Source organism: Scyliorhinus canicula, chromosome 7 (assembly GCF_902713615.1).
Source record: "Scyliorhinus canicula chromosome 7, sScyCan1.1, whole genome shotgun sequence".
Lineage (NCBI taxonomy): Eukaryota > Metazoa > Chordata > Chondrichthyes > Carcharhiniformes > Scyliorhinidae > Scyliorhinus > Scyliorhinus canicula.
The window spans coordinates 51,672,501-51,686,630 of NC_052152.1; the positions used below are offsets into that span (position 1 = coordinate 51,672,501).

At 44.1% G+C, this 14,130-nt stretch overlaps 1 protein-coding gene across 2 annotated transcripts in view; it reads right to left on the reverse strand.

The window, feature by feature from the left end:
* Positions 1 to 14,130, reverse strand: part of ttf2 (transcription termination factor, RNA polymerase II) — a 65,817-nt gene that overhangs the window by 8,551 nt on the left and 43,136 nt on the right. Inside the window, exons 16-20 of one of the 2 annotated variants that reach the window (XM_038802016.1) lie at positions 10,429 to 10,517; positions 6,635 to 6,777; positions 5,926 to 6,096; positions 1,585 to 1,643; positions 765 to 1,413 (exon numbers count right to left, since the gene is read on the reverse strand). In XM_038802016.1, coding sequence (XP_038657944.1) covers positions 1,188 to 1,413; positions 1,585 to 1,643; positions 5,926 to 6,096; positions 6,635 to 6,777; positions 10,429 to 10,517 — 688 coding nt within the window. In that variant the 3' untranslated portion in view covers positions 765 to 1,187. Of the gene's footprint in view, positions 1 to 764; positions 1,414 to 1,584; positions 1,644 to 5,925; positions 6,097 to 6,634; positions 6,778 to 10,428; positions 10,518 to 14,130 lie in introns of those variants that run through there. The other variant, XM_038802015.1, reaches the window with a different exon arrangement.

A 14,130-nucleotide genomic window follows, 5' to 3' on the forward strand; every position in this document is an offset into this window, starting at 1 on the left:
TATTGCAGTTTAAAAAGAAATCTGATTTGTGAGTGATTTATTTTCCTGCTTTGAACCTTGCTCCAGACTGTAGGAATACAAGACCACTGCTTCCCCCCACAGATAGGGCTTCTGAGGAACAGATATGCCATTCCCCAAGAACATATCTATGTATGTCATTATGAATAGGAACAAGAGAAAATGGAAGGACAGAGAGTCAAACAGCACCCTATAGCCTTCGACACCCCACAAAGAACAAACATGTAACACAAATCCTATTAATGACCTTAATGAGGGGATGTGTACAGTATTGAAGGAGGAAAGTCACCAAAGAGGCAATTGGAAAGTGGCATAAAGGAACCTGCATGCCCGGTCACCTACAAGACAGCTTGCTTGTGTCTATGAAGGTCACATCCAACCTCACTCTCAGCCAGTCATTTCCGGAAGACACGAGGTAATCTGGAGCATTGGCCATGCATATCATAGATCATAGAATTTACAGTGCAGAAGGAGGCCATTTGGCCCATCGAGTCTGCACCGGCTCCTGGAAAGAGCACCCTACCCAAGGTTAACACCTCCACCCTATCCCCATAACCCAGTAACCCCACCCAACACTAAGGGACACTAAGGGCAATTTATCATGGCCAATCCACCTAACCTGCACATCTTTGGACTGTGGGAGGAAACCGGAGAAACGGGGAGGATGTGCAGACTCCACACAGACAGCGACCCAAGCCGGAATCGAACCTGGGATCCTGGAGCTGTGAAGCGATTGTGCTATCCACAATGCTACCGTGCTGCCCTGGCATGTCAGGTGACTGATGTAATTTTCTGCAGAACTTGGATCTCCACGTATTCTCCATCATTATTATGCTCCTCAGTACAGCCATCCTCATAGTCTACAAGGTGAATTCCCTTTCTGTTCTCCATCATCAACCCCTATTGCTGCATCAGGTCGACAGGAAACTAGAGTATGAGCTAAGAACAGGTTAGCATAATACCCATAGGTTAAAAGAGGCAGAATGTGTAGAAGGTTGCGCCTCAAGACTGTTGATACCCAAGCAAGAAAGAAAAAAAGAGCAGCCAATATGATATCATGCCTGTCTTTATCAGGCTATTAAATTTCTTGAAATACAGTGCTGCATTTCTGGCCGTGGGGAGTGAAAAAGAGAATTGGCCTCATTCCATAATAGAAGACAAACAGTCTCTCATTGATACTCAGCAGTTTTTCTATCCTTTACTGAAGAGGATGGCCTCAAGATCCATCCCAATAATATTATGTGTCTTTTTTTGTTCCTTTCTGGCTGTCTTGCCATATTCTCTAGTAAAGACAGTACTGACGTGGGAAAGCAGTCAGTGACTTTCACATGATTCACCAGGAGTTGTTTAAATGGGACGATCCTGCGTTTCACAGCAGTTGAACTCTCCTGGGCACTGGCAAGAAAATTAATGCAAATTAGTGTGCGCTCTCATGTCCAGTAATATTTCCAGTCTTGGTACTTTGTAGAAAACTACAGAGCTGCACAGTCTTTATTTACCACAGAGATAGCACTTTCCCATCATCCAAATGATTTCTTGAATCATGAATCCCAATAAGAAACGTACCTTTTTTGTCGTTCTGGTCCACTTCTTATTGCTTTTAATTCCTCCAAGAGCGCAGAGATCTGGCAACAAAATGAACAGAATGTAAAAAGAGAACCGATGCAAAACATTATTATTCGATCAATACATCTGTGGTCCATAGTTGGCAACTTCACATTTCATATGTATGCTTTACCACAGCCATCAGATCATGATGTTTCCCGACCTCTGCTTGTCCAGCATCCACTTTTGGATGAGTCAAAATTTCCTCCATACCATTGCCACCGACCTCTTCCCCTCGCCACAAGGTCAGGCTGAAGCAGATAACAATCTCCACAATGTGTGTTTGACTCCTGGCTGAGTTTCACCTTCTTTCTTTACCTCATCACAAAGGTAATGTACACCCACCTTCAACAGCATCCATTCCAGCCTAACCTCAGCGCATCCTTTGCTTGATCCGTCATGCAAGTCTTTGCCATCTCTATACTCAATTAGCCCGAAGCTTTCTTGGCCACATTCCAGAACATTCTACTTATTCTAAAAGTTGATAACCATGTCTTGTCCCATATAATATCCTATTAGTGGCCTATTAGTATCCTCACTGATCTAGACTGGTGCCTGGTCAATCAATACCTCACATTTCAAAGTATTATCCACTTCGGAATTTAAATCCCAATTTATCTTTCTCTTCAGCCGTATAATTCCACTTCCCTTGGACTCCAAACTCTTGGTTCAAACTCGGGGTCCATTTTTTGGCTTAACTTTAGAATACTTTTCTCCATTAAAGGTTATACTGGTTGTTAGGAATTTGGGAAATAAATGGAGGTTAACAGTAAATTCGAGGTGAAAACAAAATAACGGACAAGTAATAAGACTAGCAGGTATCCAGGGGAGTACTGAGATGCAATTTTCTCATTGCCAAGATTAGCAGGCATCTAGAGACATAGAGGTGTGAATGGCCATATTGGAAACATTGTTTACCAGAGATGAGTGGGGCTAGACAAATTATAATATCTAAAGGCAAGGGGCGTGATTCTCCACAAATGCGGAGAGTCGTGAAGGCTGCCGTGAAACCAGCCGTGTTTCACGGCAGCCTCTGCGCCCTCTCCCAGGACCCGATTCTGCTCCCCGGTCGGGGCTAGCAGCGGGGCCCCGTGAACTTCGGCATCGCGGGCTTAGCGAAATTCGCTAAGCCCGCACGCCAAAGTTAGCGACGGCTGACGCATATGATGACGTCAGCCGCGCATGCGCGGATTGGACGACTCCAACCTGCGCATGCGCGGATGATGTCATCACGCATATGCGTGAAACCCGCGCATGCGCGGGCCGGAATGCCCCTCAGCCGCCCCACGGACTGATCCAGCGGGGCGGCGGAGGAACAAAGAGTACGCGGGGTTCGTACCCGCTGCCTGCGATCCGTGCCCACCGATCGCGGGCCCATGGCACCCTTGGCACGGCCGTGGTGCGGCCGTGCCAATCGGTGCCGTGGTTCCCCAGAACGGCACTTTGCGGCCGTTTTTACGAACTGTGATAGCAGGTGTGTTGGAGTTCGTAAAAACGGCCGCAAAGGCCTGGGAACTCGGCCAGGGGAGAATCGCTGTTCGCCGTAAAAAAACGGTGAGCAGCGATTCGTGTCGGGGGGCGGCCGTTTTGGGGGGGGGGGGGGGGGGGGGGGGGGGGGGGGGGAATAGCGGGAGGTCGGGAAAAATGTCGGGAAGGCCCTCCCGCTATTCTCCGACCCGTCGTGGGGGGCGGAGAATCGCGCCCAAGGAATTTGAGAGTTGTACACAGCCGAATCAACAGGATGGATCATCAAAAATACTGAACCATATAACTGCCAGCATCCTCATTGGAGAAAGGTGCTAATGCTCCATCGAAAAGTCAGACAGGCCAGTTCCATCTCTGATCCGAGCCACAGTGGCACGTTACATCTAACATTTAGAGCCATGGCCGATTGCAATATATTACCCTCTAAGAAATGCAGTATTTGTGCCTTCACTGGACCAGAAAGGGTCTTCCCAGACTTGGTCACCTAAGGATATTGTGTGGTAACGATTAGAGTTACCAATAGAGTTACTAAAATTGGATGTTGCGTGAGTAAATGGGTGTCTCAGTGAGTTCAGAGAACACAGATATATTTGGGGTACAAGAGGTAACTTCAGATAACAGATGTGTTTCATTATTGATACACGCAAGTGTCATCGTGTATATTAGTCCTTTTCTATAATAAGTATTCGGTATTAACCTTTTGCACAATGACTGGACTGGTTGTGTGGAATCCATGATACACTGTTTCCTAGCAAGGGACACGAGTTAGTATGAAATCCATAATATCCTGGAGAAACGAAGGACATAAGTTAGAATGTTATCCATAATGACCAGTTCTTAGTGAATGACGCAAGTCTGTGGAGACAGAATGATGGAAGTAGCCGTAATAATGTTGCGCTTTTCTGTAAACTGCCATTTCCTTCAGGTCAAAGGGAAGATTAAGTATGCAAAAGAAGGATAGAAAGTGCTAATGTTTCTTTTATCCATTTGCCCTGATTTCTATCGCTTTCTATTAGCTAGAGTTACTGTCCTTCCATTGGTCTAAAATGAAAGCTTAATTGTGATATTATTGGTGTATGTGACATGCAAATGAAGGATTAGAATGCAATTACAAATTCTATTGGTTAATCGAACTATAAATGTTTCTGCTTACTAGATGAATTTAGTGTAATACCAGTGCATCCCACTGGCTTTGCCCTCCATGTGCACATGTCAATAAAACTTGATCAAAGAGTTCCTGTGTCAGCCTTGCAATACTTTGACAGTTCCTCACTGAATTGTACGTTGTTCCTCACTTTATTCCAAACAAAAATACATCATTAAGAACCAGTTTTTCAGGTTATCCTTCGGGGTTTTGAGACACCCTCACAGGTAACATCAGCAGGGTTCTTCACAACATTTGGAAATACAAGTTGTTGCATAATTATGCTTTTGCAAAGTTACTCAAATGTCAACAGTATTTTTCCCAACATTTAAATCTTAGGATTTAACATTCATAATAAAGGTACAGGTTGAGCCTCCCTTACTCGAAGTGCTTGGGGCCGAAAGTGTCTCGGATTCTGGAATACCTGTAGAATTATATAATGCGGTAGCTCATCCAGAGGGGATGGGACACAAACCCAAGCACAAAATTAATTTAGATTTAATTTACAACTCATAGATACAAATATTCTGCAGGTAGTTTTATGAAATATTTTGAATAATTCGCTGCATGAAATAATAATATGTACATTAAACCTGAACCATCAGAAAGATAAGCCATCACTACCTCGACCGCTCAGGCGGGTGAGTGCCGAAGGCAATAGTTGTGAAACGTCGCATAGTTAGCATAATGCACTAACGTCTGGCTATGATGAATGCTGAAAATAAACTGACGTTTTGGCGCCAAAAGAGCCCCACTTAGGGCTTGTAACCGTCTATGACTTGGTGGGACCTGTGCATCGCCTGGGAACCTTTCCAGAGCCTTATGGAATTTTCCACTCATAGAATTTACAGTGCAGAAGTAGGCCATTCGGCCCATCGAGTCTACACCGCCCCTGAAAGAGCATGCTACCTGAGCCCACACCACCACCCTATCCTGGTAACCCAGGAACCTGACCTAACTTTTGGACACCACGGGGCAATTTAGCATGACCAATCCACCTAACCCGCACATCTTTGGACTGTGGAAGGAAACTGGAGCACCCGGAGGAAACCCACGCAGACACAGGGAGAATGTGCAGACTCCAGACAGACAGCGACCCAAGCCGGGAATCAAACCCGGGTCTCTGGTGCTGTGAAGGCACTGTGCTACCATACTGCCCCCTCCTGGCGTCACGGCGGCACTCAAAAAAAAGTGCGGATTTCAGAGCTTTTCGAATAAGGGGTGCTCAAGCTGTAATTGGTAGTTCAAACTAAAATGGTCCACGTGAGTTCTTATGCAATGTTGGATGGATTCAAAGATTCACATTATTCAAAGAGCAGTGACTACTCCCAGTTATCTGATCCAATATCTCCTTCTCTCCCAGCATGATCAAAAATAAATTCCCCGGTCAGACATTTCATTCTGAAGGATATTGCAGTGGATAAATAGGCTGCTATGATCCTCCGTGTAACAGAAGGCTATGGCACTTTTGGGACATTGAAAATTTTGAAGGCATGAGAATAATGTGAAAAACATCCCAAAGTGTTTTGTAGCAGTATAAAGTTTTTAACTTTTTTTGTGAAAAGATTTGAGGTTTTTTTGTTTCACAGGCACTGCAAAAGGTTTCTAAAAATTGTACATTCCACTTGGAATAAAATAATGTCACAACTTTATGCCCCACCATCTGAACATACCTTTGTGCTTTCTCTGGTGCTCTCAAACAGGCGTGCTTTGAAGCTGGTGCCATTCAGGGTAACAGTTGGCTTGGTATCAGGGGTTGTGACCTCTGATAATGATAATGCGTTCAGCTGCTCTTCCAGCGAGAGGGTTATGCCCTCAGATTCCATCTCAGTTTGACTCAGAGCCTGTAATTCATGACAAAAAGTCACTTAAAAAAATAGAAACATAACCAAAATAAATTGGTCAATGAGGCTGCAGGATTTATTCTGTGGCAGAGACAAGCTAGATGACTCAAATTACCTTCAGCTTTGGCTTTTGTGTGTTTTCTCTCACATGGTAGGTAAACTTGAGTGTTGGCCGAAGACAGATGAATTTTAATGCCCTGCTCTCAACAACCCTAATGTCACCATAAAAAGGATGTTCATTGCATCAATGTGGTGTGGAGATTGATCTTCAGCAGTATGTTACATAAAGGGCAATCCAATTACACTGTGGGACAATATGCACATCTTCCACTAGAGTTCTCCAACTACCAGAAAGTAAAGACAACATTTTTCTGTGGATTTTGCAGCTTGCACCCCAGTCACAAAGTATGCAGTCTAATCTCAAATGCTTGCATTGTGTATATTTGTAATTTTAAAGAAAAAGTGGCATTTGTTCATTTGAACATATTTTTGTGTTCTATGTGGTTCTTACTGCACATGAAGTACATTTATGTCTTACCGTCTTCAACAGAGAGAGGTGACAGCAGCACTGTCGAAGCCTGAGCAGCATGGATAAGATGTGGACAGCGCTTGAAGTGTGAGAAATCTTCTGGGCAGAGGAAGGTCCACCATTTACAGACTCAATATCAAACTCTCGAGCAACTGAATGGAAACAGAAAACAAAATGCAAATTGATAGTGATTTTTTTTGAATAGATAGTATTTACAGTAAGATTTTTACAATGACACATATCATTTTTATACCATCAATTAAATCTGGAGTTTAAATACCTAAAGAGACATGGTTTGTTGCGCACATTAGAACATGAATGAATGTTAGACAAAAGGATTAAAGATAACAACAAAGATATTTGGGTCTTTTGCCTCAGGCAGCTGTGCACCTCTTCCAATGCCCGTGCACCTCTTCCAATGCCCTTCCAAAGTGTCAGTGTCCTGAGGTCACAGCCATCAGCAACGGTCTCTCAGCTGTCAGTAAAAAGGTCTGCTATCTTCATTTCTCACTTACAGGTGCCCTTGTGGCAGAGGTATGGACACCTCAGTAGCCAGTTCAGCTTACAAAGGATAGGAGTGTATGGCCGTCATCCATCCAATGAACATTATTAAGTCAGTGCAGATGTCGTACAATGAGTGTATGCTGATGGAATTAGCATACTCCTGGATTGAGTTGATAACCTTGTCCTACCAAAAGGTGTTGGAGATATTTTTGAGACAGTAAAGGTTGAAACTGTGCGCTGATGATGCAGGCTTGGTAGAATCACTGTTTTGTCTTCTTAGTCACGTTACAATAAAACAGCAATTTATACTGCATGAGAAGTAGTGCCATGGTGACTGTACAGAGAGCTATTGTCCCCGATGCTATTACTTATTCAGAATATGTGCAATGGAAAGAGGAGACCACATATGAGAAGATTTGGTGAGCAACCAATTTTCTCCAGCAGCTGAAATAGGCCACCATTGGCTATGCTCACGGTCAAAATCGATGAAAGCGATATCGAGTGCTGTCTTTTGTTAATGGCATTTCTCTTGCAGAGGCTGGACTGAGAAGATCATGTCAATTGTAGATCTTCCAATTCTGAAACAACACAGATTTGAGCTAGATGCATTCAGCCAGGTTCTGCAGTCTGAAAGGACAACAGAGGTAAAAACCTTCTCCACAACATTCAGCAGGGAGATGGTATAATTGTTACAGTTGCCCCTGTTCTTACACAGGGTAAGAATTCTTGCGTCATGCATATCTTGGACATTGCTGACTCCCTCCAGCAGCGGGACAAGTTTGTGCAGATGCTGCAGGAGTCCTGGTTTCCCATTCGAGATTAAGTCAGGCAGTTTGGTAGCAATATCTGAGCAAGTAAGTCAATAGTTCTGTTAAGCTTCTCAATAATATGTTTGATATCTACCTCTGGCAGGCTTTCTATGGTGTCCAGAAATCCACACACTCCAGTAACTCACCAAGGTTCCTCAGACAGCATCTTCCAAACCCATGACCACTACCATCTGGAAGGACAAGATCAGCAGATACCTGGGAACTGTAGCCATCCAAGATGGCCATCTGCAAAGGACCATGGGAATTATGGCCAACCCGGGACTCAGACAAACACACAGCCTATGTGTATCTAAAACACAGGTAACCAGACCTGACCGAAACCCCTGCTCATTTCCATTTTAATGGCCCATTTTCCCTGTACAATAGAACTCCATTCAAGCAACCGGTACAGCCACAGACTGATCAGCGCCACTCCCCTTGCTCAGAAAGCACAACTGCCACGATCTATGACCGCTAAGGACCCGCCCAGCTACCCAGGCACCCGCCCCTTTATTGCCAAAATCAAAGAGAGTGATTAGAGTCCTGTCAAACTATTGGGTCCAAGGTTAAGGACCGCCCCAAAGAGCGCGAAATCCCAGCGGGATAAAAGAGGGCGCAGCCATGTGTTCTGTCTCTTTTGGATCTGGCCTATGCTAACCCAAATGCAGCAGGAACAGCCAGCTAAGTTTAAGACCAATGATCGCTGTCGGACAGATGAGCCCAGCAGAGACAGAGTCACTTTCTACGAACCAGCCAAGTGAAATCCAGATAACGGCCTTATCCATTTGCATAGTGCCAGTCGCCCTGAAGCTAAGTATAGGTTATTGTAGCTGATAGGTGTAGTTTAACCCGTAATAGATATTGTGTTTGCATGTTGAGATAACTCTTGTGTATGTAAATAAACCATCTTTTGAACTAACTAACTGGTTGTGTGGTCATTTGATCGATATAAGAGAAGGCTTGTGGTTCACCGAGATAAACAAATAGAGCAAAGAACTCCACCGCCTGGAAGTTCCCTTCCAAGTCACTCACCACCCTGACTTGGGAAACATATTGCCGTTCCTTCACTGTAATTGGGGTAACATCCTGGAACTCCACCCCCCTCCGTCCCCCCCCCCCCCCCCCCCCCCCCACCCAACAGCACAGTGGATGCACCTGGAGGACTGCAGTGGTTCAAGAAAGCAACTCACCACCACCTTCTGAAGGGCAACCAGGGACAGGCAATAAATGCTGACCTAACCAGCGACGCCCACAATTTAAAAAAAAATTTCAGTGATAGTGTGCTCCCTAGAATTCAGCTTAAGATGGTATAGTTCTACATACTCGTATATACCATTTTGTTCTATAAAAGATCATATAAGGCAGGATCAAAATTGTTTCTAAATAGATTTTTGCTATTTCTCATCAAAAAATACATCCAAAGCTAAACTTGGACACAGTTCCATAAAACCAAAATCTTGCTGTAGTAAGATCCTAATGAAAATGCGAACTGAGTATTTCTGCAAAATTTGCAGTTGGAATGAAATTCAAACGTTGTGAAGAGTGAGGACACAAACAGACCAATGAAACGAACAGGCACAGCAGATATAAGTGAATGCAAGAAATTCTGGATTTTGGTCGGTAAAATGAGGATGGCAGATAAACTAAAAATGTACAATTTTAACGATGGTGCGTTAATAAAATTAACTTAGGGTACACATGCTTTTACGAGAGCAGTTCAAGTTGAGAAGGATGTTGATTTAAAAAACGCCAATGATCCTTGGCTTTATAAACAAAGGCATAGGAGTACTAAAGCAAGAAATGTATGCAAACCCTTTATAAATCACGAGCCATGCCCCAGCTGGAAAATTGAGGCTCACTTCTCCTTGCAACAGGTCAAAACTTTGTGTCCTTTGACAACTGTTTCACTCAGCTGGGGTGCTTCCAGATATGATTACCACCAGCAAGTCACACCGACTCTCCATTCCTTCAATCTTCAAAAATCCCATCGATTCCCATTCTTCTGAACAGAAACTGAACTCTCACCAGCATCCTGTCAGGTTGGAAGCAGAAAACACTTCACCTGTTTCTCCATAGCTTCTTTGCCTCCCTGCGTCACAAGAGCAGCTGTCATTTTCTGTGAAGTACTATAAAAGGATGTTAAAACTGGTACCCAGAACTTTCCTCTTCTGCCTGGGGTCCTAGCTCTATAACAACCAGATGACATGAGCATGTCTTGGATGTTGAGCTATCAACCAGATCGAATGAGCATGCCTTGGGGTTTGAAGTGTTTATCCGGAATTTTGTCTCACTTTTAGCGCAAGTTACATTTCAAAATATAACCATCTTGTAAAGTTGAACATTCAAAGGTAAAGTTAAGCTGATGTTCAAGTACAGATCCTTTGACTCCAACCTATCTGCAGTATATCTCTAACATTTTCTATTTTTACTGCAAATCTATAGTATATGCATAGTTTATCTATACCAAGAGGGGACTATATAATTTCTTACCTCTGCTGAAGGGATTATCAGTACCCGGTGATGAATCGGCTTTGGAATCCTTGCCTTCGTGTCTCTTCAGATATGACTGCAAGGTTGATCTATGAAAAGGTCATGAAACAGTTCTGCAAACGTGGATGAACAAATATTGCATATTCAGGAAATAACACAAGGGCTGTTAGCTCATTTATTCCACTGGCGGTTACTGTCTGTTTGCACATTCTCTCCGTGTCTGCATGGGTTTCACCCCCAGAACCCAAAGATTTGCAGGTTAGGTGGATTGGCCAGGCTAAATTGCCCCTTAATTTGAAAAATAAATAATCAGGGATTCTAACTGGCGCAGACACGATGCAACAAGTGATCTCTTTCTGTGTCATAAACTATGATTCTATTCTATGTCTCTCTAAGAGGAAGTCAGTAGAGAATGTTAACTATCACTTGGATAGACAAAACATTCCATCAGTTGATTCTAGTTCAGTGAAGCAAAGCAGACAGCAGAATGTTCAATGATGGAGAATAATTGAGGCTAAAAGGAAAATCTCTCTCACCAGATTATTACAAGATTTACAGCTTGGGAATTAATAAAATGTGACAACTGAAAATGTATCATAGCTAATGGTTTGAACCCAGTACGTTTGAAAAATGTGCTCACATTTTTTGTATGAAGTAATTTTAAATGATAAATAATTAACAGCAATTATGTAAATTTATGCACATTTGTTTTTTCCCCCAATTGGACGCAAGTTATGTCGGAATACAAGGCAGAGGTAATAGCCCCAGCTTTATCCAAAGGGGAGTCTAGCAATTATCATTTGTTAATGGTTTCATTTGAGGGATATTTTTGGGATATTTTAATACCTACCATGATCTACATTTATAGAAAAATTCAATCATATTTGACATCAGTTTATAGTTCAAATAGTGAATTCCCGGTTGAAACAGACCATCTCTGAGGGATCAGTTGGAATGAACAATTAAGCAACTTCACTGATCACTTTGGTGTCATTACGTTTGCTATCACAATGTCATGGTAAAACAGTTTCCCACAGTAGAGGGATGATTTGTATGTTTACATACCAAAGTACTGACTTTCCACACACATGCCTGCACATGTACGAGAACCAAATCAGTCCCACAGGAAGATGTGGTGGAGTCGACAATAATACTTTGGATCCCACTTGAAAGAGTTGGTTACTGTCAACTGCTAGGGGGTGGGGACTATTCTTTGAATTATTGAACATAGAACATAAAGTGCAGAAGGAGGCCATTCAGCCCATCGAGTCTGCACCGACCCACTTAAGCTCTCACTTCCACCCTATCCCCGTGACCCAATAACCCCTCCTCCCATTTTGCACATGAAAGGTAATTTATCATGGCCAATCCACCTAACCTGCACATCTTTGGACTGTAGGAGGAAACCGGAGCACCCGGAGGAAACTCACGCAGACACGGGGAGAACGTGCAGACTCCGCACAGACAGTGACCCAGTGGGGAATCGAACCTGGGACCCTGGCGCTGGTAGAGTGTGGGTTGGTAGAGTGGAGGGGGTTCTGTTGTCTTATGTATGAAATGGTAAAATGTTAACAACTGAATAAAAATATTAAAAAAAAATACTTTGCATCCCATCTGTCCAAGCTCTGAGCTACCTTAACCCCCAAGTAGCTCCAAAGAAGCAGCCAATACATAATGCATTCCTGGAGGAAATAAGTGCAAGGATCCAGCTATCAACATTATGGGGATTAGCATTGACTAGAAACTGACTGGACCAGCTGTATAAATACAGTAGCTACTAGAGCAGGTCAGAGGCCTGTCCTCTAACTGCAAGGCACCAGACAGGAGTGTGATGGAATACTCCCCACTTGCCTGGTTGATTGCAGCTCGAACAACATTCAAGAAGCTCAACACCATCCAGGGCAAAGCGGACAGCTTGATTGGCACCCCTTTCACAAACATTCATCCCTCCACCACCAAAGCACGGTAGCAGCAGTGTGCACCATTTACAAGATGCACTGCAGGACCTTGTCAAGGCCTCTTAGGTAGCATCTTCCAAACCCATGGCCACCATCATCTAGAAGGACAAGATAAATGGGAACATCCCCACCTGGAAGTTCCAATCACTCACCATCCTGATTTGGAAATATATCGTTGTTCCTTCACTGTCACTGAGTCAAAGTCTTGGAGCTCCCTCCCTAATACCACAGTGGGTGTAACTACACCACATGGAATGCAGCGGTTCAAGAAGGCTGCTCATCACCAACTTCTCAAGGGCAATTAAGGATGAGCAACAAATGCTGGCCGAGCCAGCAAAGCCCACATACCGGAAAAATTGATTTAAAAAAGAGTTACAGTCAGTAAGAGGAAGCAGTGGTAGACCAAACAGTGGGCACTCGCACCATAGGATTATGCAAAACACTGTCTGCACTTGAACAGAGGTGTTCCGGAGCTTTTGCATTGTGTACCATGATGGGAACTGATGGGAACTTTGGCAGGCATGAATTATAGGTGAAAGCATATTGGTGGAAGATATCGCAAAGATATACAGAAAACCCCTAATGGAATTGGCTTGCTTCCACATTAAGTGATCTCTTTAGCTCACAAAGGAAAATGGCAAGGTTGCTCTTGGTTATTAAAGCAATGTGGACCTGTCATAGCTCCACTGCTACTAGCTCCGGGGAAGTATATGGGAAGCCGGGTGGTACAGTCGATGGTTAGGGTGTGCAATCAGCTGCGGAGACACTTTAAGTTGATGGGGATGTTGGTGTTGTCACCACTGTGCGGGACTGATGAAGGTGAGGGACTTGTAGCTGGAAGGGTATGGATGAGATGTGGGAAAGGTTTGAGTTGCCGAGGGGGAGCGAATTTAGATACATGTAGCTGAGGGACTTTGCACAAAAGGAGTGGAGCATATTTCCAAGGATATACACTATTGGAGCAATTGCTGCTAGGGTGCAAGTGCAAGAGCAAATGGGAGGAGTTGGGGGGGGGGGGGGGGGGAGGAAATAGACTGGGGACTGTAGCGCGAGGCAATATATAGGGGGAATTTAACCTCCTCCTGCGCGAGGGTGAGCTTGATTCAGTTCAAGGTGGTGCACAGGGTACAAATGACCTGGGCGAGGATGAGTGACCGACAAGTGCGAGAAGTGTGGGCGAGGGCTGGCGAATCATGCACACATGTTCTGGGGTTGCGAGATGCTGGAGAATTACTGGGAAGCGGTGTTTGGGACATTATCTGAAATTGTGGGCGTGGAGGTGAGGCCGGACCCAATGGTGGCGACCTTTGGAAATGCCGGAGCTGCTGGAGGGGAATAGAGCCGTTGTTGTGGCCTTTGCCTCCAATTCCCCAGCGATGGATCTTGCTAAATTGGAGGTCGGATATGCCGCCGGAGGTGGAGGCCTGGCTGGGGGACCTGTATGATTTTCTTCGGTTGGAAAAGATAAAATTTAAGTTGAGGCATCGGCGGAGTTCTTTGAGAGGTGGTAATTGTTCATGACAATGTTTGAGGAACTGTTCGTTGCAGGGGAGGTAGGGGGTAAAAGGGGAAAAAACTGTACAAACTGTGGACTGAGAGGTTGTTGAGTGTGTTGTTGGATATGTTAATGTTCTTTTACACATGTTTGGAATAAAATACATTTAATAAAAAAAACTCTTGTGGACCTAACAACATCTCAATGTGAACCAGGGGTCAAGACAATCAGTTTTCTCAATGTTTTGTT